This window comes from Ctenopharyngodon idella, chromosome 2 (genome assembly GCF_019924925.1).
Source record: "Ctenopharyngodon idella isolate HZGC_01 chromosome 2, HZGC01, whole genome shotgun sequence".
In the NCBI taxonomy this organism is placed as follows: Eukaryota; Metazoa; Chordata; class Actinopteri; order Cypriniformes; family Xenocyprididae; genus Ctenopharyngodon; species Ctenopharyngodon idella.
In genome coordinates this window covers 6,963,496-6,980,700 of record NC_067221.1, presented here as the reverse complement: position 1 = coordinate 6,980,700, position 17,205 = coordinate 6,963,496, and the positions used below count along the sequence as shown (strand labels likewise).

The 17,205-nt window shown below is 34.8% G+C and overlaps 1 gene segment (V, D, J or C); it reads right to left on the bottom strand.

Moving 5' to 3' along the window:
* Positions 1-8,951: 8,951 nt before the first annotated feature.
* Positions 8,952-9,844, bottom strand: LOC127501256 (T cell receptor alpha variable 12-2-like). The segment is given in 2 exon segments: positions 8,952-9,628; positions 9,802-9,844. Coding segments are annotated over 2 exon segments (444 nt in total).
* Positions 9,845-17,205: the final 7,361 nt, after the last annotated feature.

Below are 17,205 nucleotides of genomic sequence, written 5' to 3'. Positions count from 1 at the left end.
TCTTAAAATCAGGCTCAATAGTTTCTTCACCATATATATATTTATTCAGAATAAATGTTGGTGATTTGTTTGGTAGCTGTTTGTACCAGAAAAGATAAACATTATTATCTGCAGCTTTGGTAGTGTAATTACACGTCAAAGTAATTTGATCCTCTTCATTTGCAGTCATTTCTCTTGAAGGCTGTTCAACTCTGTCTTGCCCCCAGCACACTGAAAAATAGATTTAACTATTGCTCATTTACATATATTAATTAACTCACATATAAACTAAAATAATAAAGTGTAAATTCTTACCAAAAATCTGTGCTGTGAGGAAAAGAGTACTAATCATCCATTTTTCCATTGCTGAGATAAAGATATTAATATTTTAACATGTATTCTGTCTCTCTGTCTTAGTTCTGACTGAAGCTCTCTGTTTCATCTGTGCTTCTCTTCTCTAGATATTTCAAGTCTTCAAGCGTTCACATGACTCGTGTCTCTTTGATGACACTTTGAGGAATGCTGCCTCCCTTTGGCGAATTTGGGTATTTCTAACATTTTTATCCAAAGTGACTTACAAATATGAAATAAAATCAGAAACAGTAAACCAAAGCAGTAACACAATACACCTATCATGCAGAACCTGATTTCACCAAGTGCAACATGTTCCTGGATCAACATTCCAATCAACCAAATCAGATTTGAAGTTTTACAGTTCATGTCAAGTTTAGGCTTAGAAGTAGGGTTAGTTGCTTGCAGCAGAGGAGATCTCCAGATACACACGTTTGATCTCTTTTGTGGCTTGTTTTTCTTTTCTGGTCTTAGTAGAGAACCTGCCATCTACCTCAGAAGCCTCTTTCACACTCTCTTTTTTAAGCACAAGTAATTGAGGAGCTGATCCGAGATACTGACGGTACCAGAGAAGTGAATCTGCAGATGAATAACTGCAGGATAATGTAACAGTTGAACCCTCTGCAGCAGACTCTTCAGTGCTGTCTGGTGTGATTTCATCTCCAAAACTCACACCTGAAAAGAGCAAAATATCAACTTTTAATGTTCAAATAGTTTTAGTTTTGAAATTGATTATAGTGATCACTGATTTGAGATTGTATACATACAGAACATCAAAAGCTATATTACATTTTAATGTTTTATTTGACGTGAAAAAAGTCTACATTTAGGATGTAATAAATATTTTCAATTAAATAAAAAGCTCATTTAGCATTTAAGAGAAAATTATTTGAAAAAAAAAAGTATATGTATATTCTCAAATTAGAAATGCACATACGTACAAAACATACACAAATACACTTACATGCCAAAGGAAATCTTCACATACACAGTTTAAAACCAAGCATTACCTTTAATCTAATAAATATGATATCTGCTCATGCATGTCAAGAAATAATCATTTTTATACAAGCTCACAAAAGAATATGAAGACAATTTTTCGGCACATTAAGTAAATCTAAAATGTATAGTGATGAGTGGATGTACTTTAACAAAATTGCAGTGCTCTGATGTTTTATCATATGTTGGTTCAAGCACTGACTGCTTATTTCAGTTCGATGAACTAAACTAATTCTAGACAGAGCACTTGACATTGTTATTGTACTTGGGTATATTATTAGAAGAAACTTTCAAAAATAAGACACTCAAAGAAATGTTTTTAAAATTATTTTTTTGTTATTTATTCTTAAAATATGTTTCATTGTTTGTGATATACAGTCTGTCCACATCTATTAGGATTGGTTTTGCATGCTTTGCATATTAATAACAATCCACAAAATGTTATTTTGATCTCTTTCACTTTTTCTTTCAATTTCCCTTTATAAATTGAGCTAAATGTCATTCGTAACCACACACAGGTGTTTCCACTGGTGTAATTATATTATGTGAATTATAGATTGTGGGTTTGATGTGGCTTGATATCAAAGTGGAAAATGAATTTGAGTTTTTGTACAGCTTCACATAGACTTTGTATCACTGGGCTCCAACTCTTAGAGCACAATAATAGAGAGCTGAATCTGACAGAGTTACTCCATTAATCTTGAGTTCAGTGGATGTTTGTAATGCAGTCGACTGAAAGCGAGGATCAGAGGGGTTCCCAGTTACAGTAGCTGATCGGGCAGGTTTAAATATTAAATACTGAGGTTCACTATTAGGATACTGTCTGTACCAGTAAAGTCTGACATAACTGCTGTCTGTTTCATATGAGCAGCTGAGGGTCACAGTCTCGTCTTCCTTCTTTATAACGCTAGTTTCTTTATTTGGCCAAATCTTGTCTGCAGTCATCACACCTAAATCAAAGAAATAAGAAAATTACTGAGTCAAATTGCATAAAAAATATTTCTTACACTGTTTTTCTGCATCACTAGAATGAATAAAGTGAATCATTTTGTACCTGAAGTCAGAAATAAAATCAGAAACAGGTGTTTTTCCATGTTTTCTACAGATCTGTTCATGTTCTCTGTGCTCCGATGCTAATGCTTTAGTTCAGAGCTCACAGAAGAGGTGTGTCTTCAGTGTCTTCATCTTTGGTTCAGATGCAGGTGATTGGTTGGAAGTGACAGTTTTGAACACAAACTCAAGAGCCTTGAAAGAAAGAAATCAGAAAGTGTGTGATGGGGACCTATATGTGCTGGTTAAAAACCCAAACACACCGGCACATTCTGGATCATATAAAACTGTACTCCAAAAAGCTGAAGAAATAAAAATAAACTAAATGAAAATATATGCTCTGCTTGAGTAGAACTTTGCAGTTTCACATCTTGCAGGATCATCTTGAACTTTAAATTCTTCATGGTTCCCCACAAAGAGCACTTTATTGCTTATTACTGATATGCTTCTCACTTCTTCTCACTGATATGTGAAATGTTATTTTATAATATGTTTCCACTTGGTTTATAGTGTTGCTTTGGCAAAGTTGGAGAGTTTTTATTTATTTTGCATGTTTTTGTGTGAGTGTTGAGTGTGTCTGAGTCACAGTGGGCCTCAGAGCACAATAGTACACAGCAGAGTCAGACACACACACATCCTGGATCATCAGAGGAACTGATCTTGATGTGGAGTCCAATGTTGCAGAAAATCTCTTCTTAAAATCAGGCTCAGTAGTTCCTTCACCGACTGTGTATTTATTTAGAATGAATGTTGGTGATTTGTTTGGTAGCTGTTTGTACCAGAAGAGATATGGACTTGTATCACTTGTAGTATAATTACACCTTAAAATAACTTGATCTCCTTCACTTGCAGTCATTTCTCTTGAAGACTGTTCAACTTTGTCCTGTCCCAAAGACACTGAAAAAAGTATGTCATTAACATGAATTATTTGCAGAGTAAACTTAAACATTTAATAATCTAAATGAAAGTAAACCTTGTTCTGTTAAAATGTTCCGAAAAACAGAAAAAAATGTGCTTACCATCATAATGTGCTGCTATGAGACACAGGGAAATCAAAGCCCAGCTAAACATAGTTGTTCTGTGAGGTAAAATAACTGAAATTCGCTCAACGTTGCTCTTAAAGACTCTCTGTCTGTCTCAGAGCTTAATGATCTACTCATACATGAAGAGAGCAATGCTGACCCCTTGTGGAAAAAAGTTTGAAATGACTTAAAATGTGTTATTTTGAATAATTTCTCGTAAAATTAGGATTAGCCTAAAATGTTTTTGAACACATGCTTGATCCCCTCTACCCATAATTCTGTGTGTATGTCGTGAAGCCATTTACTCACTGCATATACCCATGGGCTTCATGCACCTGTTTTGTTGTTGTTGTTTTTCCTGCAGTGTTAAAGTAAAGTTTATCTGAAGATGTGCCTTGATTGTGTATTGATCACATTTGTACATGCGAATGAGTAAACTAACACTACACTAATCATGCATTTGTGTTTCATATGGCTCCTTTGAATGGGCAAGATGCTTCTACTGTAGATAGAGGGGTCTGTGTATAATTCAAGATTTAAGGGTTCCATTTCTCCCGAACTGTGGAGCGCCATAGTGTCATTTTTAGCACAAGCAGGTTTTTGTACAGTGTTCTTGTGTTTCCTGTGACTGTGGGCTCCAGAGCACAGTAATACAGAGCAGAGTCTGATACTGCAGCAGAGGAGATCTCCAGATACACGCGTTTGATCTCTTTTGTAGCTTTTGAAAACAGACGAAGATCAGGCTCAGATTTGTTTGAATATTCAGTGACAAGAAGTAGGAACTCTGGTTTTGCTCCAGGATACTGCCGATACCACTGGAGAGAGTTAACACTGACACCCCCAGTTGTACTGTAGTTACAGAAGAGAATCACATTTTCACCCTGAAAAACATGTTTTTCTGAAGTGAATGGATGTATTGTATCAGCCAAAGAAGTTTCTGTGAAAAAGAAAAGGGTATCAATTAACCAAGCAATAAAGTTAAACTATCAGAATCTATACAGTCACAGACATTTTTTATTATTATTTTGACTGATATAATGCTGAAATTATTTCTTACCAATGCAAAGTTGGATTATTATCCAGGTAAAAGGAAACATGTTGTCCTCAGAGAGATGATGATGGCAAAAACAGCAGTTCAGTTTTCACCCAGTCATCATCTCTCACTGTCAGCATCAGTGTGAATCAGCTCCACCCACTGCTGGAGTCTTTTATTCTGGAATACATGAGCCAGATCTTTGTGGAAATATGATCTATGAATGTCATAACAAAAAATCATAATACATTATAACAAAAATGTTCATAGTAAATGTTTGCATTAGCAGTGAGCAGCACTTTAAAGTGGTATACCATTATATCTTTACTGATGTCACACCGATGCATTCAAAGAAGAGTAAAGCAGTTTTTGTTAATTATTTGTTTATTTATTAAAAAAAAAAATATATAAATAACATAGAATATGCATATTGAGGGAAACATCATGTTAAAAACTGCACGAGTCCGAGCTCTTGGTTCTTGTCAGGATGTTGAAGTGTTTCAGTCTCAGTGGGCTTCAGAGCACAGTAGTAAACAGCAGAGTCAGACACACACACATCCTGGATTGACAGAGAAACTGAGCTTGAGGATTTGTTGAGATCTGCATGAAATCTTTCCTCAAATTCTTTTTCACTGCTGCTTGATCCAGTTGAGAGCATGTAAACTGGGAATCCATTGGTTTTCTGTTGGTACCAGTAAAGATAAGGGTATTGGTCACTGGTACTGTAAGTGCAGTGAAGTGTGACCACGTCATGTTCAGACGCTGTTTGAACTCTTGTTGGCTGATTAACAGAATCTTGTGTACTGCACTCTGTCAGGAAATATAAAAGGAAAGAAACAAATCAGTTTTCAAGAGTATTCTGATGTAAAGATAATAAGGAATAATTCAATTTAAAAGTAAAGTTACTTTACCTAGAACTGCAGCCAGTAGAAGTAAACTCTTCAGCCAGATTAACATAGTTTACATACAAACATATAAAACTGCAAACGTGATATTAGTGAGTTATGATGATGATGAACATGAGCCAGCCTGAGTTTAGATTTCACTGTGACTATATGTTTGCACAGGTTAAACACATATAGGAGGAGCTTGAATGCATAATAGGCTACAATTCTGCCACAGTGTGGCCAGTTTCTGCAATTACATTAAAATAAAAACAGAAACCCCTTAAAGCAGAACTGGTTGCAGTTTTTACTGTTGGACTTTTAATATCTTTTAATTTATTTGTAACATACACAATTTTCAACATTTACTGTACGATCTCAAAAGTTTAATTCTAAAGGTTAAAAGGTTTAGGCCTACCTTGAATTTAAAGTAGAGGAATTTGCTGACTAAATGTAAGTTAATTTGATGCTGCATTCATGGAATGAAACAATATTTTATGCTTTTAATGTTTTTTATGCTTTTAATGTTTTTTATGCTTTTAAAGTCTTTATGCCTTTAATGTTTTAATGTTTATGGTTTTCTTTTATGCCTTAACTCTACTTCACACAGGTGTTAGCACATATTTTATTACACTTAGAGCTGGATAGATTGTGGTTTTGATTGTGGTTTTCACTAGATCGGTTCAAAGTGAAAAGAGCTTCAGGTTTTTGTACGACGTGTTTCATGTTTTGTATCACTGGGCTCCAACTCTTAGAGCACAATAATAGAGAGCTGAATCTGACAGACGTACATCAGTAATAGTGAGTTCAGTGGATGTTTGTGATGTAGTCGACTGAAACCGACGATCAGAGCTGTCTGCAGCACTCAGTGATCGTGCTCCTCTATATGTTAAAAACAAGGGTTCTGCATGTGGATATTGTCTGTACCAGTAAAGCCGAACATCATCACTGGTTGTACTATATGAGCAGCTCAGCTTGACAGTTCCTCTTTCTTCTGTGATAACATTTTTCTCTTTATCTGGCCAAATATTGTCCCCAGACACCAAACCTGTGAACAATAAAGCAAGGCTGACCAAAAACATTGCAAACACTGAAAATGCAAACAGTAAGAATTTGTCAAATAAGATTGTTAAATCATTGTTTTTTTTTTAGGTTTTCCAATCTCTACTGTTTCATCATTTACTGAATAATGAATGTACCTGTTCCCATAATTACAATCATCAGAAAGCATCTGTCCATGTTGAATAAGATCAGCAGTTCTTTGTTGAGACTTTCGATGTTCTGCACTAAGAGACACTGAAGGATGTAAAGACACCCATGAACTTCCTGCTCACTGTCACATGATGTCTGTCTATCTGTCTAGGCCTTTAACAACAATTTTAGTAAAAAAAACTTTCTTTATCAAAATTGCCAGAAAATTCTACCGTCTTTTCTGTCCTTCTGAGATATAGACAACATGAAATATGTGTATTGCCTGAAATGTTGTTAATATTTTATATTCTATTATGTCATGTTTGTACTATTTACATTACATCATCCGTGCAGCTGCTGTTTTTCTCCTTAAAGGAAAGAAAGAAAGAAAGAAAGAAAGAAAGAAAGAAAGAAAGAAAGAAAATTTCTTTCTTTTTCTCTTTATTTCCAAGTTATTCACTTTCTTATACTAATGTTTGCATTTTCTTACAGTAAGAACATTTGACAACACTGCAGCCCTGTGGTGGAAATGTGTCTGCACAATATGGTTATCATTTAATAATTTTTATAGCATATTTGTGTGTGAAGGACAGTACTGTATGTTGTATGGATGTAATATCATTGTCAGTTTAAGACTGTTTGACTCTCTGTATCAGCTCTTCTTGCTCTCTCTCACTGTGTCACAGGTTTTTGTATAGATCTGATGTGTTTCCTGTGACTGTGGGCCTCAGAGCACAGTAATACAGAGCAGAGTCTGATACTGCAGCAGAGGAGATCTCCAGATCCACATGAGTTTGTTCCCATTTAGTGAGTTTAACAGACAGTAGCTGACAGACAGACAGCAGAGACAGCAGCTGAAAAAGAACATTAGGTACATTAGATTTGTTTTAATTAAACTCATTATTAACAACAGATAATACATTTAAAATAATTATACATACATGCCAGACTGTAGAAGAGAATAACTGAATAAATCTCCATTGTGCAGTGCGCTGTGTTCACTTTAAGATGATTCAGACTGAATTGTTTCTAACTGAAGTGATCAGATTGTGTCAGATCTGTGTAGTCCCTCCTCTCTGAGAAACATCATGGCCAAGTTTTACATTTCACACCTGGAGAGGAGAAGAAAGATCCAGTTACAATCACTAATGTTTTTGTCTAATTGATCTATGATTATTATTTGAATATTTGAGAATATATAGCACAATAGTAAAGTGCTGGATGTGAGAGTGACATCTTTAATAATGAGTTCAGTTTTTTATTGTTTATTATTATTATTATTATTGCATTATAATCAAACATGTTAGTATGCAGATACCATGACTGTCTTTGAACACAAATAAAACAGAGAGATTTGATCTACTGTAATCAGGGCTCGATTTGAGGGTGAATGCAGGGGGATTGCGTCCCCCTTGTTGAAAACAAAAATGACAAAATAGCATCTCCTTTCACATTCAATGTATGTGTTTTAACAGCATATTGATCACTGAGGATTGTTTTGACATGAAATGCCTGTCTAAATATAATTTATTATAGGCTAAAGTTAATGTCAAATTTAAAAATTGGGTAATTGATTATAATATGAAGTGGAATAGTGTGAAATGATAGACTTTCATGTAATCCAAAGACAAGTCAGTAATTATTTAATTTAGGGCTCATGTATTTGCAGTGTTTTTGTGTGAGTGTTGAGTGTGTTTGAGTCACAGTGGTCCTCAGAGCACAGTAGTACACAGCAGAGTCAGACACACACACATCCTGGATCATCAGAGGAACTGATCTTGAAGAGGTGTTGAGATTAGCATCAAATCTCACTTTAAACTGTTCATCAATCTCACCAGATCCGGGAAATGAATCAGTGGTTGAATATGTACAGTTGATTGTTACTGATTCACCTTCAAAAGCAATCTGAACTCTTGTTTTCTGTTCAACACTCTCCAGAGAATCACAGCCTAAAATAGAATTATAAAAACAGTATATTTTCTAATGAAATGTAAAAACACACACACACACACACACACAGGGAATAGCCTATAAAAATTAATCTAAACCCACACATATTTCATGATGTCACTTACCCCACAAATATGTGAAGAGAATGAGAACCACCCTTTTCCAGTATGTCATTATGTCTGTTGTGCTTTCCAAATGAAATCACCAAAGTCATAAAATAAACTGAGGAGTTTTGAGTCTCTTCTTGTTTTTGCGTCTCTGTGATGTAGTCGACCTACAAAACTTTATAGGAGGAGCTTCTTCTGTTGAGATCATCATCATCATCAGGTTTATAGTTAAAAGATCTGTAGGATTTACATCTGTGTGCTGTAATCATTTGCATTTTTAAAATATTTCAGAATAATTGCTCTTCCCTTTACCTTTGTGGTTTCTGTATTTGTTAAGCAGGTTGCAGTGGATCCCAATTCCATTTGAACATCTGCATCATTACTGGTGTGTTTTTTACTGTTTACTGGAGGGAATATATCAAAATTATTAGCGTCATTAAATAATAACATATACATGACTGTCTGTGAGGTCTGTTACCAAATTAGCTTATTTTATTATTATTTTTAACATCACTTTCACTTGCTTTCTCATATCTGTTTATCAATTCATGCATTTATTGATGCATTTCTTTATTACTTCTTTTGTCCATGAGATGTTTAGATGCATTACTGCTACTTTTCTTTCTTCATACCACCACTGTCTGAACTGCTGTATGATATTTTAAGTGTTTTGTGATGCACTGGCCCTTTTCTGAAACTTTAGTTTATGAGGAGATTTATTGTTGAGGATGTTTTTGTACAGTGAGGATGAGTTTCCTGTCACTGTGGGCGTCAGTGCGCAGTAATACAGAGCAGAGTCTGATACTTCAGCAGAGGAGATCTCCAGGCTCACAAGATTGCTGTTTTTATCCACTTTAGGTAAAAGACGAGGAGGAAGATGGTCACTTGTGGCTCCATGTGGATAAATGAATGCGAGGAACTCTGGTTTGGATCCCGGATACTGACGATACCAGTGCAGATTATTTAGAGATCCATTATATTTACAGGACAGAGTGACTTCGTCTCCTGCAGATTTAAGCACCTTGTTTTCCAGCGGTGTTATTGACTGTCCAAATGTCTCCCCTGCAAGACAACCATTAAACTTTTGATCAAACTTACCCAAAGAAAGAATCGAGCTGATGCATTAGTCAGTTAAATCAGTTTCAAGCAATATAAAAAAAGAGATGAAACTCCAAACATTGTACAAAACAAGAAAGCATGTGATTAAAGGTCTAGAATCAGTACATTTCTCTTACTTTTCATCAACAATAGCAGAAGCAGAACACAAAGGATCGTCATGTTTGCACTGTAGGAAGAAAAAGAGTTTAGTTTGCTCTATACCAGATCTCCACAGGCTCCTCCTATCTGTCAGTGTAAGAGGATGAGAACAGCATTAAAATTACATCAGTTCATGAACACTGAAAACATATGAAACCATAATATACCATAACCATACTATAATGCTGTGCTGTAAGACTATCAGAGCTCATCTAATCATTAAGATTATTTTCTTCATTATAATTTAACTCCTTAAAGAAGAATGAACATCATTAAATGTCAATGTTGAGTGTATATCGCCCTCTTCTGGTCTTTCATAGCTTTCTGCACATAATACATCTTCACAAAATCTAGATTTTAATGGCAATAACCAGATTTATGGTGATATATATTATTGTAACGGTATGAGCAATATGAAATCAGTTGAAACCAACTGTAAGGCAAAACTGATACAAATGTAAATATAACTGATGTAAATCAGATAATGTAAACTGAGTGTTAACTTTTAAATGAATATATCCATATATATTTTATCCATATATATATATATATATATATATATATACATGGATAAAAAGGTTTTTAAAAATGAAATCATAGAATAAGAATAATTATTCTAATACAAATTGAAATTGTATAATGATGTAATTGATGCTGTTGCACTGTCAGAGTTTTTGTGTGAGTGTTGAGTGTGTTTGAGTCACAGTGGGGTTCAGAGCACAGTAGTACACAGCAGAGTCAGACACACGCAGGTTCTTGATTGTCAGAGGAACTGAAGTTTTGCTGAGATTTGCTTGAAATCTCTCCTTGAATTCATCCTCATTTTTTCCACTGTTAGAGAATCTATTCAACATGTACTTGGGGATCCCATTTACTTTCTGCTGGTACCAGAAGAGAGTCGGGGTTTGGTAAGAAGTCTGATATGTACAGTTGATTGTTACATCATCACCTTCAAAAGCAGACTGAATCTTTGTGTGCTGATCAACTTTATCTTGAGATTTACATCCTGAAATAGAATTGAAACAATATGAATAAAAATTTTGTCCGACGTGGGTATAAAAAATAGGCTATTTGAAAAGAATCATTATTTGATAGTGTTACTCACCCCAGATATATAAAAATATGATCACAATGACACTTTTCCAGAGTGTCATTATATACAACTGAAATTACCAAGGATATATTCAGAGATGTTGTGATCTTCTTCCTCTTTCTGTATCTGTTAAAGCAGCAGTAAATTCAAGTCATTTGGTCTGACTGCTGGGAGGAGCCTGTGCTACAGTAAGTGCCAATGAAGACTGTAGTTTATGTAATATATAGTGCTGTATCACTTTATTTTACTTATATGTATAATAATGAATCTTAAGATGTATGTATACATGTATTTGATTAGCTTATATCACTTTTTATTCACTGAAAAACACAGTATCTTATTACACTTTAGAACGCTTGATTCTGATTGGTCATTCGTGGCATTCAGCAGCAGTCTGATATTTCCTTATATTTGCCATCATTCATAGTAACGTTATATATCAGTCCGCTTATCTGAGTAACTGAAACTGGATCTACTTTCATGTCTCTCTTTTATCACAACTCTTGCTCTCTTGTTCCAAACAAACACAACTTGCATCTCAGGCCCTGTTTCCACCTCGTATTGTAAATCATCTTGCAAATGACCTCAGATGATTTTTGTCTTGTTGCTCGGCCAATTGTTCTTGTTGTTGTGGACTTTAAGATAACATAGCTACAGGTCAGATTATAAACTAAATTTGCAAACTTGAACTGTAAAATCGATAACACTTTACAATACACTAATATGCATTAATTCATGCTTAACTAATGCACAGATAATCATGAGTTAATGTATGACTCATGAAGAACTAAACCATTAATTAATGATTACTGCATCAGCAACTAATGAAGTTTCTATATGATTAATAGATTAAGTAATATATGAATTGTTATTAATTAAATGTGTCATACTGTATTAATTCCTTAATAACATATTTTATTAATTAAAAGTGTAAATGAATGTGTTCATTAATTAATTCTTAGTTATTATTAATTAATCATTAACTAATGATTTGTAAATGTATTATTATGACTTTACTTGTTGAGGCACATGACTATTAACTAACTGTTAAGTAATATGTCATTAATGGGTTTTGACAGTTGCACATGCAGTGAGTGTAATGACAGAGAATGTGTTTAAAGGATGGGTAAGTTGGGCTGCACACAAATATCAGCACACCAGAATCTGAACTGCAGATTGATGTTGTACTGTGTTTGAACTGGATGTGACCATTATCGAGTCATGCCGCAATAGCTGTCTACACTGGACATGACAGATCATTGCAAGTCCATTTGTCCTTCATAACAGAAGTGATGTTTTGATGTGTTGTGTTGCGTTGTGCCGCATCCAGTGTAGAATCACTATCACTGATAATAATGGGTTCTATTCTCTTTGTCTGGTCTTGACACAGTGTTATGAAATAGCAGTGCCATGGCTGCATGTTCTCAGTGTTCTGCCTTTGAATCCTAGACCTCAGGCTTAACCTGACACAATCCTGTGCCATGAACAACAAGGTTCTGGATGCAGCAGTTCATCTGGTACAGTGGAATCATGGTTGTAAATGGCTGGAAAATGAAATCCATGGCTTAGTGTTGATGTCAAAACCATAATGACATATTACTTAACAATTAGTTAATAGTCATGTGGCTCAATAAGTAAAGTCATAACATAATGATACGTTTGCAAATCATTAGTTAATTATTAATTAAAGCAGACAACTGGAAGTTGAAGTACATGGCTTCAAACCATTGTGGTAATTAACACATTAACTTACACTATTAGTTAATAAACTATGTTATTAAGGAATTAATACATTATGACACATTTAATTAATAACAATTCATATATTACTTAATCTATTAATCATATAGACTCTTTATTAGTTGCTGATGCAGTTATCATTAATTAATGAGTCATACATTAACTCATGATTATCTGTGCATTAGTTAAGCATGAATTAATGCATATTAGTGCACCAGTATATAAAATCCATTTCATATCCACATACCCTTACAAAAAATAAGTATACTTCATGTTCATTTTATTAAGCATACACAACAGTACATTTAACAGTTAAGTTGAATACCAAGAACTGCAACCATTAAAAGTAAATTCCTCAGCCAGATTAACAGATTATAAGAGGCTAATAAGTATTCCAGAGCAGTTTAAGAATATTTAATGTAAAATCTGATATAAAATGTAAACAATTGATATGAACAGCTGCTGTATTGTCAAAGGTAATATTAAGTAACTACTGCCCTCTTATGGTTAACTGCAAGTATTGCACAACTGAAACAGCGCCATCTCATTGTGTAACAAATTAAAAAAATATGACTCACTTTTAGAATGTTGCTTTGTTTTACGTTGTATCATTTTTGTATTTGATTGTGTAATTATTTGTACACTAGGTTCTTTCTCACATTTTTTTTCTCTCTGTCTCTCTGTCTCGTCTCTCACTGTAATGGGTTTTTTGTACAGTGTTCTTGTGTTTCCTGTGACTGTGGGCCTCAGAGCACAGTAATACAGAGCAGAGTCTGATACTGCAGCAGAGGAGATCTCCAGATCCACGTGGATTTGTTCCTTTTTTGTTACTTTAACAGAGAATCTTGAATCTACTTCAGATACTTTAGGCTTTTTTTCAGTACTGAAGGTGAGGACAAGAAATTCAGGTTTTGATCTTCCATACTGACGGTACCAGAAGAGATAATCTGAACCTCCAGTGGAGGAATAACTACAGGACAACTTAACATTTTGTCCCTCATCAGCACCAGCATCTGTTGTGTCTGGTTTGATGGTATTTCCAAAGACAGCAGCTGAAACAGAAGAGGAATGGGTTGATTTATAGAAAGACTTCTTTGTAATCAGGCAATGAATGAATGAATCAATCAATTAATCAATCAATCAGAGAAATACACACCTGCTGAGACACAGAACAGAATAAGTGAATGAAGATTCATTGTACAAGTGTTCACTCTGAGAAGAGTCAGACTGAATGGTTTCATCCACAGTCTCTTTCAGACACGATTAGATCATGTCAGATCTGTGAACTCTGAGTCCCTCCTCTCTGAGAACATCGTGTCTATATTTCACACTTGGGGAACTGAAGAAAGAGTCAATCACACTCACTGTTTTCTCTTGTTTTCTCTGTGCTGTGTTTTGTGTGTGATTTTGAAAGATTTTATATAGGAAATATATTAATGTCCTGCAAATTAAAATTCTAAAATTTGCCTTTCAGTTTCCACTGCATTTACAAGAAATGCTATATTTGAAAAGAAATTTCAACTTTCAAATTTCACTTTGTTTATTTAATTTTCCATTCCCAACATGATATTAGATATATAAAAATTTGGTGTGTATTAAGTCAAATTATATCAAGCAGCATTAGGAAAAATTCTGAATTTAAAAAACTGGCTCCCTTTTGTCACAGACACGCCAGGCTCCACCACTCACCAATCACAGTGCACCGATTCCCCAGAGTACTGATCACCTGCACCTGCACCTCATCAGCACCGCAATCACCCACAGTATATAACATCCACACTCACACACAGTCTTTGTCTGGTCTCGTTTGCATCAAGACTTACCCGTATGCTTACCTCAAGGACTCCTACAAACCTACTTACCTGTCTCCGGCGTCTCCTGTTTTCCTTGTGTGAATCCCATCTGTGTGTGAGTGTTCTCCTTCTCCAACGTCAAGTTTCTCCAGCGTCATTCAAGTTTCCCCGCTTCTACAATCAACAAGGACAGTATTACTTATCTGCACTCTCTCCATCTTCAATTACTTCACGTTATATTCACCTGCACTGCTGTTTCACGATTGCTGGTATCAATAAACATCCTTGCCTGTTATATCTGCCTCAGTCCCTTCTGTGTTGTAACACCTTTCATGAATTTGAATTGAATTGTTCACATCCCACTGGAAACTTAATTTGAATTTGAATTAGAACATCTTAATATATGACAATCCATACAATTAATGTTAATGTTACACTTTTTTTTTTTTTTTTTTTTTTTTTTTTTTTTTTTTTCTCGGTATCTTTGTTACTGTGTAATTATACATTTAAGTACAGAGTAATATTTATTTAACTAAATGTACTTAATATAGGGTAAGATTAGGGTTTGGTTTAGGCTAGTTGTGTGTAAATGAAATTATTCCTAATTTACAGTTATTACTAGAGTAACATGTGTAACACGGACACTAAAATAAAGTGTTACCAAAGTTAATATATTAATTTTAAAGGAATTATAAAAACTGTATTACATCTAAGAAAGAGAAAGTTTCTGAGAGAGAATGCAGATTAAATGGCCATAAAAAAGTGGTCATGTGGTTTGAACATGTGGAATATGATATCTGGTCATGTTGTTAATGCTTCTTTTCTGAAATTTCTAATTTATGCCTTATAACAATCATCTAATTCAGCCTCACACAGGTGTTACCACATATTTTATTACATTTGGAGCTGGATAGATTGTGGTTTTGATTGTGGTTTTCACTAGATTGGTTCAAAGTGAAAAGAGCTTCAGGTTTTTGTACGACGTGTTTCATGTTTTGTATCACTGGGCTACAACTCTTAGAGCACAATAATAGAGAGCTGAATCTGACAGACGTACATCAGTAATAGTGAGTTCAGTGGATGTTTGTGATGTAGTCGACTGAAACCGACTATCAGAGGTGTGTTCACCACCCTGTGATCGGGCTCCTTTGCGTAATAAATATTGTGGTTCTTTGTTTGGATATTGTCTGTACCAGTAAAGCAGAACATATTGATTATTTGTACTATATGAGCAGCTCAGCTTGACAGTTTCTGTTTCTTTAGTGTATTTTTCTGTCTCTTTATCTGGCTCAATGTTGTCTCCAGTCACCAAACCTGTAAACAATAAAAATGATTTTTGATTTGTGAAAGCAAGTTAGACAAAATGATATTTCAAGCACAATTTACTTTTTACAAAAAAATGCTGTTTGATGCTTTAAAATTGTAATTGTTTATGTACAGAATTGTATTAATTAATAAATACCTGTTCCCACAATGAGAATAAGTATGAAGCATGTGTCCATGTTGAATCAGATCAGATCAGTTCTCTGTTGAGGCTCTCAGTGCTTGAGCTGTAAGTCACTGCAGATCAGTCACAAACACACACAGGAACTTCCTGCTTTATAAAGGCATGGCTTAAATAGATGTCATTTTTCAGTCTGTCTAATTTCCTCTCATTTCTCATGAACATGAAAATATTAACAGATGGAAATATGAAGAATATTTACTTTATAGTTACACAGATATTTAGCTATTTTTGTATATATAACCATAATTTAGAACAAGCAAGAGCTCCATTTGAATGTGTGTGCTTTATATTACATGAGAATCATTTGAGATATTTTAACTTTTGTTACATTTGACAGTATGTTTAATTAAATTGATTTGTCAGCTAGGACAGTAAGACAATATTGGTTTTAATGTGATTCATCTTTATATTGCCAAACATTCACTCACTTTAGAATATATTTTGTTTATATTTGATCACTTTTACAATAAGCTGATCTTTCTTGTCTCTCATTGTAACAGGTTTTTGTATAGATCTGATGTGTTTCCTGTGACTGTGTCAGCATCCTACCTCCTGTAGTTTGTCTCCGTGCCTCTAGAGGTCCCCTGTGTTCCCTGCTGCCTTAGTTCTTCCTCGTGTGTCCTTGTTAGGATTATCCAGGTCACCTGTGCCTTGTTTCTCCTAGGGTATTTTAGTTGTGTTTTTTCCCCTTGTTCCTCACTTGGTTTTTGAGTCTTGGCTGTGTGCTTCCTGCTTTGTTTCTTCAAGTCCTTCCAAGCTACCTCAAGTAAGGTGTTCTGAGTTATTTGGTTGTTAATGTTCTCTAGTTTTGCTTTCTCCCCTTGTGGAGTTTTTATTTTTCCCATGTGGTTTTTCCATTATCTCTTATGTTATTAATACCTCTGTCTGAGAGGAACTTTTGTTGGACTTTTTTTTTTTTTTTTTTTTAATAAATCTACATTGCCTGGAGTACTGCCTTGAGTGTTTCGTTTGGGTCCAACATTACAGCCTCTGTGGCCTAGTGGCAGATATCTCAACCACCACACCAGAGACCCAAGTTATAGCCCAGCTTGTGACACTGTGGGCCTCAGAGCACAGTAATACAGAGCAGAGTCTGATACTGCAGCAGAGGAGATCTCCAGATCCACATGTTCCCTTCTTGTAATGTTAGCAGAAAATCTTGGATCTACTTTAGACACCTGAGCTTCTTTTGCATTACTGTAGGTGAGTACAAGAAATTCAGGTTTTCATCTTCCATACTGACGGTACC